Source organism: Topomyia yanbarensis, chromosome 3, assembly GCF_030247195.1.
Source record: "Topomyia yanbarensis strain Yona2022 chromosome 3, ASM3024719v1, whole genome shotgun sequence".
Lineage (NCBI taxonomy): Eukaryota > Metazoa > Arthropoda > Insecta > Diptera > Culicidae > Topomyia > Topomyia yanbarensis.
The window spans coordinates 366,744,087-366,763,242 of record NC_080672.1 but is presented as its reverse complement, the minus strand read 5'-3'; the positions used below and the strand labels follow the sequence as shown (position 1 = coordinate 366,763,242).

The following is a 19,156-nucleotide window of genomic DNA, read 5'->3' as shown; positions in this document are numbered from 1 at the left end:
ACATCTCTCGAATCAGTCCTAAAGAACCGTTTTCGTACTGCTAAGTAAGCGACTGCAGCGTATCCATTTTATCTTGCATCGACGAAAACATGTAATTGGATTTCGTTGGTTTTGGCTAACGACGTAGTCATCGTTCGATAGCACCGCGAAACAGAAACTGTTTCAACATTTCTATCGAACGCTGAGCCATGTTTTCCACTTTCCCGGTTGCTGATCTGCTATCCTATCGGTTCGTTCCAGCCAATCCTAGAACGTCGGATATCTTGAAGTAGGACTTTCAGGAACATCAGCACGTTTACGACCCAATTAGATCGTAGAGTGACATGAGGATTCGCAGCACCTCTCGTTTGGTTGGAGCTGCCTGTCCAGATATCAGCTCGTGCTAGCATCTTTGCGGAATTTTGAATGTGAACGTAACACTGCTGGTATCCCGCCACATGCCCAAAACCTTCTCCGATAATTTCCGGTAAACACTTCGTACTGTACACCTCTCCGTTGAAGTTAAAGTTGCGTAGAAAAGAAGACCGGATTTGACCGGATCTCCCTCTCACTGATTGTCCCTTGTGGCTGACCTTCTTTTGCGAAGTTCGTGTTGAAGATGTACGATAAGTCGCTGTTTACGTGTCGTCGTTCATAATCACGTCGCACGAGCATCTTCAGCATTTTTGCCTACTTGTGGGTGTCCGCTTGCGCTTCCGACGTGGCCAATCCAAGGCCACTTTGTCTTCCTTCTTCCGTTTAAGCGTTTTTTGCTCCTTCCTGTCTTGTAAAACTCGTTGTCGCTCAATACCCTCACAAGGATCTTGAATATGGGCTTTCGCCTGTGTCCTACCAACACAAAGTGTACCATGATGACGGACTTCTTCACTCGGGGATAGAGCCGGCAGTAATTACAAACCATCGAACGTACTATGCTATATTTCACCCCAAGGAGGAAAATTTGGTAAAAACCATCGAACGTAGTTACTTCATTGATTTCGCTATGGCCGCTGTAAACAAAATGATAGAGCTGTCAAATGTGTTCTGTATAATAGCCTACTTATATTTATTTAAAATTCACAGAAGGTCCCACCAACGAGTGGCAGTATAATCGCATGGAAAATCGGTGAACTTTGTCTCATTTTCTAATGCAAGCGTTAGAGTAGCGTCAGCGTAGTTTAAACGTCAGATATATAAGTTCACAGTACAACGCCAAAACGAAACATGGGCGCCGCTGTAGTAAAAATAGCCATATTTGATAATGGAGCTGTCAAAATGCAAATTTCCTTGAACAAATCGTAGATTTCTTTTTGAAAGTATTTTCTTTGACCAATATTCAATCGGTAAAGGATCAGAAAAGTAGTTTTCAAGCGAGTGATCATTAGTTTTAATTGATATTCAGAGATGTATGTTGGTTATCGGTTCTCATGCTAAAGAAAAACAAGTCTCACTTTACCAATAGTCATATTTTTAGACTCGAACGATTCACACTCACTCTGCCTAATCACGATTCCTACCAAAACGATTAGTTTTCGTAAGAAGTTAAATCTGTTCTTCATGATCCTGTCACTTGCGATATGTACATTTCAAATCCTATGAATCACCCCGTGTCAAAACTTGACGTATTCTTTCCACACGTATACTAACAAAATTTCTTTTCTTACGCACGCTCTACCTCTACCGTACACTGTCGAATTTTTTACCATTTCACGAGCAGTGATTGCTCACATTGTCCCGTCCTTCGACCGACAGCTATTTTCGAAATGTCACCCTTGCCCGACTTTGAAGGTAATCGCTCCGATCAACAACACCGAAAGACGTCCATTGTCAAAATATTAAAAACTGTTTTAGTTTTTGTTTTGTCATTAAGAAATAAGACCACATTGCAACTTTTGAATAATTTGTTTCCGTAACAACATGAAACACTTTACTGAGTGATAGGGTCAGGTTCCTCGCGTATTTTGAAGATAACGCAATCGAGGTACGACTGCATTATCTATCTCCGAACACACACACACACACACGATGGCAAACGTTTGTAAACTGGCTTAGATAATTGTGTCAATGACGGCATCATCTCATATTTCATCGATCCAAAATCAAATCATTTCTTCGGTTGAAAATTCCTCGAACCATCTTTCCGTGCAACATTATCATTAATCGAGTTCCCACAAATTTGCATAAACTTGATTTCATTTCGTAACCCCACAGAGCTTCTAAAGGCAAATTTCCTTTCCTCTATCAAAAATAAAATACACACACACCCACGGAAGGGCCATCCATTTTCCTCGCTCAATTTAGCTACCCGTCTCAACAGTCCACCCCCTCCACTCCAATTCGTTCAAACATTTCACAAATAGGCCAACCAAGCAGCCCCAACCCCGGCGGTGATGATGACGTTGCTCTATTGTCGTAATAATAACCTACGATGACTCCGCTCCACTCCCGATCCAATCTACATTCCCAAAAAGAGTGCTGCTGGTGATGGTGGTGGTGAGGTGCGGCATCGAACCTACATTATTCGCCTCATCATAGTATCACCGCACCGCACCCATTTCCTCAGTTGGGTCGTTCGTTCGTCGCGTCACTATCCGGGACCCGATGAGTGAATCCAGCCAAGATACGCCTATTGACAGCGATGTTTCCCGGCAAAGAAGGCCCTGGAATGGAAAGGAACACATCATCATGGGAAGCAAATATGTGTATATCTGGATGTAGGGTAAATGTTGTTAGTTACGACCGAAAAAAAGCTGTGGATGGAACTGTCACAAAAATGTTGGCAGGTTGGATTTTTGTCTTTTTAAAAGTCTGATCCATTAGGTTCTTTACTGACACAGTTAACCTCACTTTTCTTGACAGCTCACTAGTACTGTTTACATGGACTTAGAAAATTTTTGTGGCCTACTACATTCGTTCGCATTCAATTTAATACTTCACGCTGACGTCACGAATGAACTCAAGTGTTCATTATTGACAGTTTGCTTGTACGGTTTACAAAAATTAGAAAAATTCTTTGCGATTTATTTCGAGCGAATCTAGTCGTCCACAAGTTTTCGAAGTCCATGTAAACAGTACTAATGAACTGTCAAGAAAAGTGAGGTTAACTGTGAGACAGCTAAAAAACGAACAGAAAAGCATTATTTGACCAAAATAGTAGACTTTAAGCTGTTTACGAAGATTTTTTAGCGTCGTTCCTTCGAAATCCTCGTCCTAGCGAAACGTGAGATCAAGAGCGGCACCGTCATCGGTCAGACTGATTGCCGCCACTAGGTTTGCACATTTTCGGAATTCCTAAATAATTAATAACAGCCACGATGGATGGAACGGTTACGGGAACAACCCGTGGCACGCTTGGTCGCTCGCTCACTCGGACCAAAACAAATTTCCGTAGATTTATAATCATCCCCTTGCGACACGGATCTACATTCCTCTTTCCTCCACGGTTGCACCTCTACCGTTTGAACCCCGGACGCGGCTGACTGCAGCCAGTATCCACGAACGTCGTTTTACATATTTATATAAACACTATAAATCACTGCGAAATAAAGACGACCAAGTCGGCAGCAGCAGCAGCGCGAGAGGCAAAGCACACATTTCACAAAAGACGCCATTTTGCCTGCAGAGTCGTAGTGTATCCAACGGTAGAAAAACTGCGAAAATTGATCGTCGAGGAAATTAATGTTCCGTGCAAGTCAAACTTGCGAATATTCGACGCAGAGCGTGATATTGAATACTTTACGGTGACGTCACAAATGAACTGGGTGTTCATTTTTGACAGTTCGCTTGTACTGTTTACATGGACTTAGAAGAATTCTTTGCGATTTGCTTCGAGCGAATCTAGTCGTCCCCAAATTTTTCTAAGTCCATGTAAACAGTACAAGCGAACTGTCAAGAAAAGTGAGGTTAACTGTGTCTGTAAAGAACCTAATTGTCAATTTTGAGATAATCTAGTAGTTATTGCTCCGAGAAAAAAACGCAAACAAACATTTGACATTTTGCGTACACTGAAACAAATCAAATTGGCGCATTCTTCGGTGTACAATCCGCGGTGGCGCATAGTTGAAAAGTTGGGGATCTAGTTGTGAGGAAAAGCTTCACAATGCACAATTCGTTGATGATCCAATATACAGGAACGATGCCAAAGTCCGGGTACTCTTAGCCAGACGTTCACCTCGCTCTTCTAGACGTTGACAGCCAATTGCTCGGCAAGATAACGGATGAATAATCACGATAATTAAAAGTCTTTCTCCGAACCTCCTTGCGACCCAATAGCGGGGAAAAATAATAACAGCAACAACAACAACTACATCAGCATTATGCGTCGCTCTAGCTTTCAAACCCGGTACTTATCGGTAATGAATTGTTATTAATGCCATTAATTAGTGCTACTATTATTAGGTACTATCATGCACTCCGTGCTCCGAGGGGTTCACTCGCACCGATGTCGATCGATCGATGGTGCACTTCTTTTTTGTTTGCGCTCTAGCGAACTAGATATTTAGTTTGCCGCATGCACATCGTGATCGGATGCACGAAGAGGCCAGGTTTGTAATGCAATCGTAAATAAGATTTTCGAAAACCCTGTAAATTTCTGTTTGAGTAAGCGACCAGGACGGTGTTGTTTTATGGTCCACCTGGCAGCACTGAACGACGAGATAGATATATATTTGCTTACACAAACGCAGTTTATTGCGGCTGTGGGTTGCTATATAAATTATGCCCGTTTCCCGTTGCTCGAGCTTCATGATTATGTAATAACTATTCCTGTATGGAAAAACTGGTAAACTTACTCTAGACACTGGAATTGTGCAGAAAACTTGGCATGCGCTGGATCTTTAGCAAGCAATATATCTATGAGCGGTATGAGGTGGCTGCCTTGTGGGATACAAGTCATTGGCATCGTTTTGTAATTTTGAACTCATTGTCACGGCAAGCAGTTTATCGCGTATCTTTTTCTTTCGTAGTAGGCCGGGGTCAAGTTCCCTTTAAGGTGAAGATATGTGGAAGCCACGTTGCTAGGCACCGACTCGCTTGTTTACATTAGGAAAAACTGAAATCTGAAGTGAAAATTCAAACGCACAAATGAGAGTTTCCGAACATTTTCCTTTGGTCATCTGCACATTGGCAGAAAATTTGAAGTTTTGTTAGTAAACGATTCTTTTTTGCAGTAGTGTGTGAAAAAAGTGCATTTGAAAAAGTGCAATGAAAACGAGAAGAAGAATGTTTCGAAATGAAACCCCAAGTGAAGAGGGGTTATATTTTCGCACAAAATAGGCGCTACAGATGGCATTCCGTCAAAAACTCGTATTGATTGTATAGGAAAATATTCTAGCTTCCTTCAGTAGCAGTTTCGTGGCACACCAGCAAGGTTAGTGTGTTGAAAAACGTATTTTTATATTTGCTCATGTCAGATACATGGTTAGGCAGGGGAGTGGGGGTGTGTGGCGTAGGAGCTGTGTTGTGGCTCGCATGTATAATGTTCTTAATGAAATTGCATTATTTTTACCATAATTCTGAAGTGTATCGATTCCGGAAATTAGTGCGTATATATGATTTTTTGCCTGAAGCAAAAATTAGTACTAAATTTCACAGAATCATGCAATCAATGTCGCTTCTCAAGCACTTGTGTAACCTTCCACTTTAAAACAACCTCTTCCGCCTAGTATTTGGGCCTATTTACCATCAGGGATAATGTTGACATTTTATTCGGCTCTAGGTTAAGTAGAAATTTATTACCGCATCCGACCCGCGCGTTCACTCGAGCACTCACTGAGTGGGATAATCGTGATGGCATTTATTCGGTTCGTCGACGATGAAAAAAAAATGTAAACAACAATCCATCGAAGAAACTCACGCACACCGGGCCTGAGAGCCGGAGAAAATTTACGACCGATGAATCACGACCAGAGATGCCACACGAAAATTTCATTTTAATGCGCGACGGCAAATGTAACGTAAACAAGCCGGGTAATGTCGAAAGGAAAAATAATACAAGGTGCCTCGGTTGCGAGGTATTTTACGAGCTCGTTTCAGCCCGGCATGTTTTGTAACCGCAATACTCAGCGGCCGGCTAGGAAAAACAAGCGAATAAAAAGTACTTTTGTTGATCCATCTCAAAACCCGTCCACGATACAATTTAAACTGGTACTAATTTTAGATCGTTTTTTTTTGTTATATCTTCCAGACTGGACGAGGTCGTAAAGCGTTGAGTCTCGGTGCTACCCCGAAGAATCAGCCCCAGAACGCATCCGGAAGTCCGGCGCCGGCATCGTTGCCGCATCCATCGCCAAACACCACCACAACCGGGGCAACCGGGGCTCCCAATGTTCTCCAGACGAGCCAACAGCTGGTGACCGTAACCGGGGCCCAAACAGGTGTCAACAATACGCTGCTGGCCAACAGTAACAATCAGGCCAGTCAGCCCCAGGCTCAACAGCAAACACTGCACCATCAGCAGCAGCATCAAACCATACCCGCCACCAATCAGGGACTGCCGCAGCAACAACAACATCACCATCATCACCAGCAGCAACAGCAACAACAACAACATCAAGTGCCAACAGGTCTAATCAAAGCCGACACAATGAAGGATCAACCGCAGCAACCGATGGTAAGTTTCAATATGTTCCCAGACCAATCACACAGGATCCAACGGAACGGATAAGTTGAACTGCTTCATAAGGGCTCCCGGAATCATCTTTTTTAGTTGTTCGTAGTGGGATGGGAACGGGAAAAAGTTTATTTTTGCTTCCGTCCTGAAAATGTACTGATAAGGGAGATGGAACTGCTGCTGCTGCTGCTTTGCTGAGGTGGGAAGTTATCCGGTTATTGTGTGTACTTTCAATTATAACTTGCCGAGTTCTTCGGTTAACGAAGAGCAAACAGTTGTTCCGGGGGTACACTGTGGGGGTGATCGATACGTACAGGGAAACTAATTCAATTCTTACCCCCTTAGATCTATACAGTATCCATCGGGCACGCGTTTAGGGAAATTTACTTTTTATGAGCTTATTTTTTGGGAATAAATTATCTATTTGTTTCATTGATTTCAACATAAATGGAGTCTAAACTTTTAGAGACGCAAGAAATCAGCTTTATTCTGGGATTGGTTGGACACAATGTGTCTATCAAACTTACTAGTCATTACCCCGAAATTTAGACACTTTGCTGGTTAACCTTTGCGATCAATTTTTCCACCAGCAAGTAGCTTGATTTATGTCATTTTATACCAAATCCATCCCTGGATGCCACTGATATTCCTCGTTGCAGATCATTTATAGGAATTAATATAAGAAAAATGCATTTTTAAGGCATTCTTTTATGTCCATCATAGTCTAGCCTAGAATGTAACAAAAAACTAGGTTTTAGTCCGCAGCAACATATCGCTTGTCATACCAGAAGTTTTGTTTAGTTGATTCATCATCAGTTTTCAAACTGAAACTCGCTAAGAACGTTTTCTCGAACCGTCTCGTCAGATAAAACTAGTCAGATTAAGCTTGGAATCTGTTTAAAAGCCATCCTTTTTATATTTGTCCCGTTACACAATGGTGGCACAAAGCCAGACAATGACCCCCCCCCCCTCCTCACCACCGCGAAATTTTTCAGAAATTACATTTATAAAAAAACATGTATCCCAGCGACATTTAACAAACATGTCTTTCGTCAACATTCTAGAAAAAAGTTTGAATGAATTCATGAGAATATATTGCAGAAGGAATTTTCATAGAAGACGAGAAATCTGCACTTTAAGGACATTATACATGCGAGCCACTTGGGGTTTCTTTTCGAAACACTCTTATTTTTCTTCTCATTATTAGTGCACTTTTTTAAATGCACTTTAGTCACACACCACTGCAAAAACACCCGCAAAACTTTAATCGTTTACTAACAAAACTTCAAATTTTCTTCCAATGTGCAGATGACCGATGGAAAATGTCCGAAAACTCTAATTTGTGCGTTTGAATTTTCACTTCGAATTCCATTTTTTCTCAATGTAAACAAGCGCGTCGATGCCTAGCAACGAGCGTGCGTCGCTGGCTTCCACATATCTTCACCTTAAGGTTGTATAACGAAGCAGTCGCCTTCTTTGATTTCACGTTTGTGTTTGGTAATAGGTTAAAACCATTTTTATTGAAACGAAATTTACGAGGGATGCCGTACTAAAACCTCTGATAAGAACATGGTAATTTTATCAATCGCACAAGAGCCAACAAAAAAGTGGCAAATAACTGAAAGAGAAGATATTAATTATACACAGTTACACAAAAACAAACAGAGCAAAAACTTGCAAAAAATCGGATTTATTGATAGTCGGCTTAATTTAACCTCATTTTACACTCGTGTATTATTAACTGTACTGCTAACTGCATTGATTTGGTGGTTTCCTTCAAGCGGATGCCGATTGATGCAAAATCACATATTGTCAATCAATTAGATATCTATGAATATTTGCTTCTATTTTCTCTCTTGGACTGTTTTCACACGCGAAACTTAAGGGGGGCCTCTAATATAATTGTGCAAAAAGTACCTAATGTTTGATATTTTTTTAAAATGACTTAGACGTGTGCACTATTCTGCAAAATATTTTTTAAAGTTTCATCTATAAAATAAAATTTTACGAGTGTAGGGTGTCAAAAATGGCGGCTCCAGCAAAAGGTGTTTTGAAAACCGACCTCATCTGCGGGTACGATACAGGTCGCAATTCGTCGTCTACAAGTAGCAAACCAAAACGATCTAGAAGATTACATTCCTTAGAGGCGCCCCAAACTAAACAAAATGAAAAAAATTATATAAAAATAAAATGGCGGCCACTTGAAAATAAAGTATCGTTTTTTCGCACGATTTTTTCCACTTTGGCCGGCTGTAAAAGATCGTCTATGATCAAAATTTTGCGATTTTGTAGGTTACAGCGCCCGAGAATATTATCTTCTTTCAGGCGCGCAAAACCCGAAATTGATTGGTTGAATGATTCAAAAACGAGAACACCCGCAGATTAAAAAAAATCTTGTTTCGAGAAAGCCGCCATGTTGGACGCCATTTTTGACACCATACACTCGAAAAATTTTATTTTATAGATGAAACCTTAATAAACATGTTGCCGAATAGCGTACATGTCTAAGTCATTTTACTGCTTCAAAAAAAATAAACATTAGGTACTTTTTGCCACAATTGTATAAGGGGACCCCCCTAAGATTGCTACTACTTTGGCTGCGCTCTGTGATTGATATCCATGGAAGTGTAAACACGTAGCACTGAAGCGGCAGATTAAGTAGATAAAACAGCAATTTAGGAGAGCACCTAAAATGTTGCGACTGATTGCAACTTTCAGTTAGTAAGTTCGGGTTAACGTCTCGATTAAACCTGGTCAGTATGTTGCAGCCGACTTGTCTACACAGATCGTGCAAACATGGCTTTCGCGAAGCTATCTATGGAAATCGATCCAAGAGTGCACAATTTATCTTTCCATACACTCGAAAGAATTTGCTTTCGAAATTGCGCTCCAATCATCTCATTCCGGTTGAAAAAACGGCCTCTTCTTTCTGCTTTTTCCAAGATCTTAATAAGTGTGGAATAAATCAAGAGCTAATTATTCTTACTCAAAAACCTTTTGTTTAAATGTTTGTTTCTGCAGATCAAACTCTCCCGCCTTCGAAAGTATTGTGATCATTTCTGATCTCAATAGCAGATAAATCTAAAAGCAAATCTCCTTCGATGTGTTCTCTTCCATGTGACGGAAGCGAGTGTTGCTGAAATTATTGTACTCAACCATATTTATAGATTCGTGTCTATTCGGTTATTATTTAACCAATTGTCAAGTTTTACGTAAACTAAAACTTACAAAATATACACACTTAGAAACAGTTAAAATTACATTGGATGTAGACAACATTGAGACGTATTTTGTTGTCTAATAATAGATTTTTACATGTTTTAACATGTGAAATAAAATATTGTGTCTCATTTCATGTAAACCTCGGCTGAAGAAGACGAAGAATTGTGAACAAAGCATATTTTTAAATTTAAGTGAATTGTGACGGTACTTTTATGTGAATCTGGAGAGATGTTATTTTTTTTTAAGTGTTTACTTCAGTTTTTTTCTAATAGGGCCCATGAATAACGTAACACTTTCAAGGTGAAGAGGAGGTAATCATAAATGTTAAGCCATTACACAATACCCAAGTAACAATTGAAGCACGCTGCAAGTGCAATCTAAGTTTTATAAGTGGCTATAAAACTATCATAAAACCTCAATTGTTGCTTAGGTAATTGTTAAAAAAGTAGCACTAATATTGCATAAAAACAGTCTTTCAGCATTTACAATGCAGTCGAGCTAATGTAGAGCATTGCAAATATATAAAACACAAGCGAATCGTAGTTTTAGTATTAGTGGCAACTGTATATAAGTATAAACGTAGGCTTTAAAGCACGTACGCTTAACATATACATTTAGTTCTATTATAAAGCGAATATAAAACCAATATAATGCTAATGTAAAGCTGTGGGAGTGTTCGTTACGCATCTCCTTTTGAGTATTATGTACATATAGCAATATTGAAGAGCCAAATTTACGTGATGCAATATATCTGCTAATAGTGGCAAGACTCCAGCTCAGGCCATAACATAGTTGAACTTTTTCACCAAATCCACAAATCACCTGCCAGATCGGATATTTTAAGACTAATTTTGACATTCTCTTCTCTCGAACCTATTTTGGGACTACTGCTGTCCAGCGAGTTGGGGGAAATTGGCCTTATCGAAAGTTTCGTCACCCATAACAGTGCAACACAATTCGATAAACAACTGCGCGGGTGTACTTTCCAGACACAGATTTTTTCTAAGACACTTTTCTACTCAATCCAATTTGATGTCTTCTACACCATGTAGTCCAGAACACCTCGCATGATCTAACGACATCAGGGATTGCCATGATCGGTTGGCCTTTGAATTCTTGAATGACTATTGTTTCAATTCAAAGACAATTCTTTGTTTTAGAATTGAATCACTAATACATTTCGCTCAGTTTTCAGTGACTATTTCGAATTAATTAATTTATGCATACAATTTTTAAGTTCCCAACGAACCAAATTCCTGGCCACGGGCCTGAGTCGTTACTAACGCAAAAGCACACTCAAAAGTATGTTCTGGCTTTCAATGATTTTTCTCGTGCCTAGATGTCTTTAGCTAACTCTCATACAACTTCTTTATCTGAATGAGCTAGTACCTTCATTTTCTTCAGGGAATACATCATCTCAAGTTCAATACCATGACCAATTACATTTCAGCCTTCATTTAGGGAATGTGTATGTGCTGGCAGGGGTATGTGCTGGCAGGGTGTCTTTGGTAAAGTGTCTCGGGTAAAACTGAGATATATTTTCGACAGTTTTGGTTTTAATCTGGATATGTTATAACTGATTTAGATCAGCTCGATACCATGTTTAAACTTCTTAGCAAAAACATCCTTCTGCATAGTTATTTATTTTGAGATTTGCTGGAAGTCCTCCAATACTCGTATAGATGGCGCTGTATAGCATTTCATGAAAAATTAACTACAAAATGAATCTTGACTATTGTTACACACATAAGCTGACAAAAAATATTCTATCGTTTTCTTCTAGACTTGTGTTATTTGGCATCAAAAAGACGAATTCGCTTTCTAAAATCTCAACGGGTACCTATTCATTACAGACTCTTTACACACAGACATGCGGAGACAAAGACAGTTGTAACCCGTCAGGGTAACAATTTAGCACTGGGTGGAAATATACCCTTTCGTGTGTACTCTCTCCGTAGAGTGTATTGTTTACGAAAATTTATGCTCACCGCTGTTTCGATATCGTTCATTTTTTCTTGTAAATTTTTATATAGTTTCGCGTTTGTGAACGGTTTTGTGCGTTCAGATAGGTGTAGTAATTTTTGTTTGACAATTGTACATAGTTAACATAGGGCTTAGATAGGCCACCGCTCTCCTGCTGCTGAAATAAAAGTACTGGCTATGCTGCGCATAGGTGATGACAGCTATGCGGCGGTACGTTTTTTTGGTGCTGGTTTTGGTGTTTGTTTTGGGTCGAATGAGGAAGGCGGCCATTGAGTTTTTTTTAGAAAGTGACAGACCACGGTGAAATTCAGACGTCCCCGTTACACCAGTTCGGGACAGTTTCCAGCCACAATAGCCGTAGTGCGAAGTGCGCGTGTGTGACGGAAAGTTATCCGTCGTAAAGTGCCGGCCCGTGGTTTGTGCGCTTGTTTATTTTGTGGTGCTGGATCGCCGTCGGGGGAAGCTAATCATCAAGGAATTTTCGCTTCCCCGGCTAACCGCAAAGGATCCAGACGCACCAATCCGCCCTCGCTGGGAAGGATAAGCCGAACGAGCTTTGCTCTCCTTCCCAGCTAATAGCCAAGGAGGGTGAAGCAGGGTGGACAAAGGCTCCCCCTGGGAAGAACACTGCGGTGTCTTGCGGGATTCTTTGCGGCGAGCAAAGAATCCGGTGATTCATCACCACCGTCGCTAGGGAGGTTCCAACAAAGGAGCCAAGCTCACCTCCCTAGCTAAAAGACAAGGACCGCTGCCGGAGCAGCCAACGTAATCAAGGAGAACTCGGCCGTTGCTGTCCCGGCCGGTCGGACCTTTCCGCCCAGCAGTAGCAGCTCAACGGCAACAGCAGCAGTGGAGAGTATTAGGAGGAAATAAAAGTCGGTAAATTTGTTAATTTATTTGTTTAGTTTACCTTTTTTTTTTGTTGTGACGAAAATCCGAAATTCTGTAGAAGCACCTAGGCCGCCCTGAAACGAAGGGTACGCCGGGCAAATAAGAACCCGAGTAGTGGGCAAACCCCTACTTACATTTGGCGCACAGCGCAAAACACACTGAAAAAAATATTTTCCTATTTTGGAAAATATTTTTTTCTTCCGGAGTGTGGGGTGCTTCTACTAAATCGAGGATTTTCGTAGAACAGTGGTGAGGTTTCTTCCGCAATATTTTTCCACGGTCGTATATTTATTATTTATTTACATTTTTGGTATTATTTTTTGATTTTTGCATTTTCCTTTTTTTGTCCGAATTTGTGGATTGCGTTGTTTGTGTTTGGTCTGCCGGACGAGTAGTTTGAAGGTTGTTGTCATTTATTCGGTTGCGGTGGCCAATCGCCTTGAATTCTCAACCCGGTTTGAGACATTTTTGGAGCAGCTTGATTTCCTGAAATTTTAAGGGAATCGTTAGTGGGCGAAAAATCAGAAATTTTACCGTACCAGTACTTACATGCTTTGTGTCTTGGTGATTTCTTCCAATATAGCGCAAGTTATGATGGCGTTGGAGAAATTCAACCAAGCGTGTGTGTTCATGCGCGTCGATCATTTACATTTCGATGAGCTGGATTTTGAGTTGCTATCTCGAAGCATTTTTATCTCTCCTGATTCGGATCTTTCGGGTGTCCAGCGGCAGCGGCGTCTTCGGGGAATTTTGTCGCATGAGCGGTCGTCTCGGAGGGAATTAGTTCGCAATTTCCGGGGTGACGTGGGTGAAGAAAAGGAGATCTGCCTTGGTAAATTACTAACAATCAAGGAAGATCTCCAGTACCGGTGCCCGAACAAGGAGATTTACCGAACACGGTTGCTTCATTTGGGGTCTAGGCTCCAGGTTATCCGAAATTATGCGGCAGGGGAGGTCAACCAGGAAATTTCGGGGTTGCTGGAGGAAGTTCTAGCAGTTTATGCCAGTCATTTCAGTGACGAACAGGCAGCACTTCCTCCCGACAACCAAGAAGGGGAGGATGGAGAAATTTTGGGAGATTTGCTGAGTACAGACGTACCTGCAATTCCACAGGGATCCAATCCTTCCGATAACGAAGGATCTCTTTCCAAACAGCTCGTAGGAGACGACCTGTTGCGTGTCTTGTGCGAGATGAGGGACGAGATTCGACAATTGCGACAGCAATCCGACGATAATAAAGCCCTAGCGTCTCAGGGGTCTGATGCTTTCTCAAAAGCTACCGAAACGCTAATGGGCGGGATTGCTTCACTGACAACAATTTCGTCAGTTTTAAGAAAGACGGTTCAAGAAGTTGTCTCACTTCGTGAATCCGTCAGTGAACTTCGGGCACTAGTACATCAGAAGGAAAGTGCTCCCGAGATGGATCTGCAGACCGATCTGGAAGATTTGCGTTTGATGGACGTACCCGATTCATTTGATGCACCAGAGATTCCTCGCCCAACACTGGCGCCCAGTCCCGATCAATTTGTGTTGAAGCGAGGATTCTCGGGTCAACAAAATCTATGTCCATCACTTCCTATCGAGAAACCGAAACAGAATACTGGATTCACAGCCCCGTACCAAACTCAGAACCAGCCTTACGTTCCTGAATTGACCGAACAGCTGGCGGGACCATCATATCCGAACTTTTCGATATCCACCCATGCGGGAAACGGATCGATGGTGGCCCCCAGGAATTACTCGCGAAACCCGCAACGCGTCGCTGATTGGAAGATTCGGAAGTATGCTGGAACTGATGAAGGAACTGGACTTAATGAGTTTTTGGACACCGTAGCAAATTACGCTGCGTGTGAACAAATGTGCGAAGAAGAACTTTTCAATTCTGCGATGCATCTGTTCACTGGCAATGCTTTGACCTGGTATCAGGCTATGCGTGCGCAAAACCGGTTGTTTAACTGGAACCATCTTGTTTGCGAGCTCAAGGTAAATTTCGTACATCCTGAACTTGATGCTACGCTCAAAATGAAGGCTCTCCAGCGCCGGCAGATGCGTAACGAATCTTTCCAGGAATACTTCCTGGAAATGGAAAAAATATTTCGTGCTATGACGGTTCCAATGGCACCGAGCGAAAAACTCGACGTGCTCAAGCGGAACCTGAAAGCCGATTATAAACAAATGCTAATTCTAAGGCCAGTGAACACGCTTTCAGAATTGATGAGTCTTGGTAAATCGATCGACGCCTCCAACACGCCGATTTATCAGAAAGTTTTCGGTTCTTCTCGGGAAGTTGCTGCTTATTCTGATAATCCACCACAAAACAAACAAAAACAAAATAATCAAAACCAAAAGGGAGGTGGACAGAATAACGGCAACGCAAAATCCAAAACGTTTTGGAACAAGAATGCCAAACCGGCAGGTCTTGATTCAAGCAAGCCTCCTGACAACCAGAAAAAGAAACAGCAAGGGAATCAGGACGGCAAGAATCTCGAAGGAAACAATCAAAAACCGATCAAACCACCGCAGAAACCTATAATGTGTCTGGAGTATTTGGTGGAAAAGCATCGTCCTCCTGTGCTCGGCGTCTGCTACAATTGTGGAGACAAAGGACATGAATTTGAGGAATGCCGGAAACCAAATCGGGTCTTCTGCATCGTGTGTGGTTTTAAAGGATTTGATGTTTCTCGTTGCCCTTACTGCCTAAAAAAACGGGATCAGAACCAACTGAAGTCGCAGTTGGCAGTAAAGCAGCGCTCCAAAGAACAACTAACAATCCATCCCCAGATTTACGACAGTTTTCGACCGGCTCGTGATGAGGACTATGATAATTCGTTGTCTGTCGAAACCATCGTCCTTGACGACCCGTTCGATAACCGTCCATTTGCAATTGTCGCTGTGTACGGCAAATCCTTCAAAGCCTTGCTCGACAGTGGTAGTAACGCCACAATTATAACTAAAAAGCTATACCGAAAGTTTTCGAAAAGTCCCTTGAAAAGGTTGGAACGACCATTCGAACTACGTTCTGCAAATGGTCAATCCTTACCAATCGTTGGACAAGCGTATCTCCCGTATACTTTTCAAAATTTGACAAAGGTCCTATGCACTCTTGTAGTAGAGCATCTGACCGTCAACTCCATTCTAGGTATGGACTTTTGGCGCGCCTTTGGGATTTCTCCTGAGATACAAAACTGTGCTCTGTTGAACTCAGGTCAGGAATCAGAAGACGATGAAGAAGATGAAGTACCGCGTGAGTCGATACTCACTTCGGAACAGTTAGCGCGCGTAGAAGAAGTAAAGAAGTGTTTCCAGGCAGTAGAGCCCGGAAAGCTAAGCCCAACCTCATTCACAGAGCACAGGATTGTCATCAAAGATGAATTCCAAGGTGCGGCACCCGTTTGCCGATATCCTTATCACATGAGCCCAAAGAAACTGTCAAAGGTCTGGGAAGAGGTTGACCGATGGCGGTCTATGGGAATTATCGAGGAGTCTGATTCGGATTGGTCGCTTAATATTGTGGCGGTCACGAAACCAGACGACTCAATCCGCCTTTGTCTAGACGCTAGGCCTCTCAATGAGCGTACTGTACGAGATGCATACCCTCTGCCCCACCCTGGGCGAATATTGGGCGGCTTACCCAAGGCGAAGTACCTGTCTACTATAGACTTGAAGGAGGCCTTTCTCCAGGTACCCCTGGCCAAGGATAGTCGCAAATATACCGCTTTCAGTGTTCCCGGCAGGGGTATGTTCCAATTTACCCGTCTACCATTTGGTCTCGTCAACAGCCCCGCTACTCTGGCGCGATTGATGGACCAGGTTCTAGGACGAGGTAAATGGGAACCTTACGTTTTCGTCTACCTAGATGACATCATCGTGGTAAGCGAAACGTTCGAACATCACATACAGTTGCTCAAAGCAGTGGCCGATTGTCTAGCAAGAGCCAACCTAACCATCAATTTGGAAAAATCCCGTTTTGGAGTCCCCGAACTAAAGTTTCTTGGTTATTTGTTGAATCGGGATGGACTCAAGGTCAATCCTGACAAAATTCAGCCGATTCTCGACTACGAGAGACCGGTTACCGTGACGAAACTTCGTCGTTTCCTCGGTATGTGCGGTTATTACCGCCGCTTCATTGATCGGTTCAGTGAGGTCACTGCTCCCTTGAGCGATCTGCTCAAAACGAAAACCAAGAGCTTAGTTTGGAACTCCGAGGCAGAACTCGCGTTCCTTAAAATTAAGGAACTTCTAGTCACTCCTCCAGTTTTAGTCCCACCAGACTTCTCCAAAGAATTCATTCTTCAGACAGACGCTAGTGACGTAGCAGTCGCTGCTGTTCTGGTGCAGGAGTATCCCGAGGGTGAGAAAGTAGTTGCTTACTTTTCGCACAAACTGACCACTCCCCAAAGGAACTATCATGCAACTGAAAAGGAAGGTCTGGCGGTGATAATGGCGGTTGAACACTTTCGAGGTTACTTGGAAGGTTATCATTTTCGACTGGTCACTGATTCGTCAGCGATTACATGGATACTGAAGACTAAATGGAAAACCAGTTCACGTTTGAGTCGTTGGAGTTTAGAATTGCAACTCTACGACATGTCTATTGAGCACCGGAAAGGCAAGGACAATGTCGTTCCAGATGCGTTATCCCGGGCCGTAGCAGCCGTTTCCGCTTTGTCCAGCTCAGACTGGTACTGTTCCATGAAGTCCAAAGTTATCCAAAATCCTGACGACTATGCCGACTTCAAAGTAGAAAATGATCAACTTTTCAAGTATGTAAACTCGAAAGTTGTTCCGTGCGACTCGCGGTTCAGTTGGAAACTCGTCCCAGCACCCGAGTTCCGTCAAGATTTGATTCAACGTACCCACGAAAATTTGCTTCACGTGGGATACGATAAAACGATCCACGAAGTGCAGTTACGATATTACTGGCCTCGTATGGGATCTGAAGTACGAAAGTTTATTCGAGAATGTGGGACGTGCAAGGAAATCAAAGCTCCTTTCGTCCCAGTCCAGCCCGAAATGGGTAAGTCGCGTGCGACTAATGCACCATGGCGAATGGTTTCTGTGGACTATATTGGTCCTCTTCCAAAAAGCAAACGTGGCAATCAACACTTGCTTGTCGTCCTCGACGTCTTCAGTAAGTACGTCATGTTAACCCCCGTTCGCAAAATCGCTAGTACGTCACTCTGTACGATACTGCGCGAACAGTGGTTCAATCGCCATGGCAGCCCGGAAATTCTGCTAAGCGACAATGCCTCCACTTTCACCTCGAAGGAGTTCAGTCAATTCATAAAAGAAACCAACGTCAAACATTGGCTGAACTCCCGCTATCATTCGCAGGCTAACCCAGTGGAGCGAACAAATCGCTCGATAAACACCGCAATCCGGGCATATGCTCGAACCGAGCAGCGCAACTGGGATGTCCACATCACCGATGTGGAGCGCATCCTAAATACTACCGTTCATTCCTCCACTGGGTTTAGTCCTCATTTCATTATACACGGGTGTGAAATGGCATCTGCCGATGACTTCAGCAGGATTTCCGGTGAGGGTGACCTAGAAACAAGACACCAACAGATAGACAAAATCCGGGAGATTGTGGTCAAAAATTTGGCAAAGGCAAGCGAGGGCATTCGACATCAGTACAACTTGCGTCATCGAAAGTTCTCCAAACCTTTTGAAACGGGACAAATGGTGTACCGTCGAAACATGAAGTTGTCGAATGCACTCGAGTCTTACAATGCTAAACTTGGACCACAATACTTACCGGCAAAAATTGTCTCAAAAAAAGGTGTATCCTCCTACGAGCTGGAGGATTTAACAGGTAAAAACCTTGGAGTTTGGCCAGCAAATCTCCTTAAACCAGCATAAAACTTTTCCGTGCCGTCGGTGGACTGACGGTATGCTTTTATATGGATTGCTCACTTGGGAGTTTTCCAAAAGCAGCCGTCGGTTCCCGACGGCAACAACACGGACTTTGGTCCGAATAAAAAAACAATAAACATTTCTCCGTCTTCTCTATTTTTATTGTGGAAGACCAACTCTGCTGCGAGAAGGTTCTTCAACACCTTCTGGCAATTTTTCAGAGCCACACTCACGCAGTGTGGTAAACAAACACTCGCACGAAATATATGCTCTGGCCCCGGTGACGACTACGGTATGGTGGAATACTCTACTAAAAAAACACTAATCTTATACCGTGCCGTTCTCCCGGGCATCGGACACATCTAAATACACTACCTGCCGTGTTCGGCAAACAAATACTAAAAATTCTTTTGCGCCCCACTCGCGCAGTGAGGTAACCAAATTATCCACTAATTTGCTTTGCTCCGGCGGTCGAGACGGTTACGGTAAAGAAAACTTTCTCACCAAACCAGTACCAGTGTTTGGAAGAAACAAAACGAACCTATACCGTCTTTTCACCGCCGGATGCATACACATCATTCCTCTGCCGTGTTCGGCAACATAAAATTTTCA

The 19,156-nt window shown here is 42.6% G+C and overlaps 1 protein-coding gene across 2 annotated transcripts in view; it reads left to right on the top strand.

Annotated features, from left to right (window-relative positions):
- LOC131690847 (methylcytosine dioxygenase TET-like) overlaps positions 1 to 19,156 on the top strand; it is a 574,639-nt gene that overhangs the window by 498,722 nt on the left and 56,761 nt on the right. For both annotated transcript variants that reach the window (XM_058976913.1, XM_058976912.1), the window contains one exon: positions 6,164 to 6,589. In XM_058976913.1, coding sequence (XP_058832896.1) covers positions 6,164 to 6,589 — 426 coding nt within the window. The remainder of the gene's footprint in view (positions 1 to 6,163; positions 6,590 to 19,156) is intronic.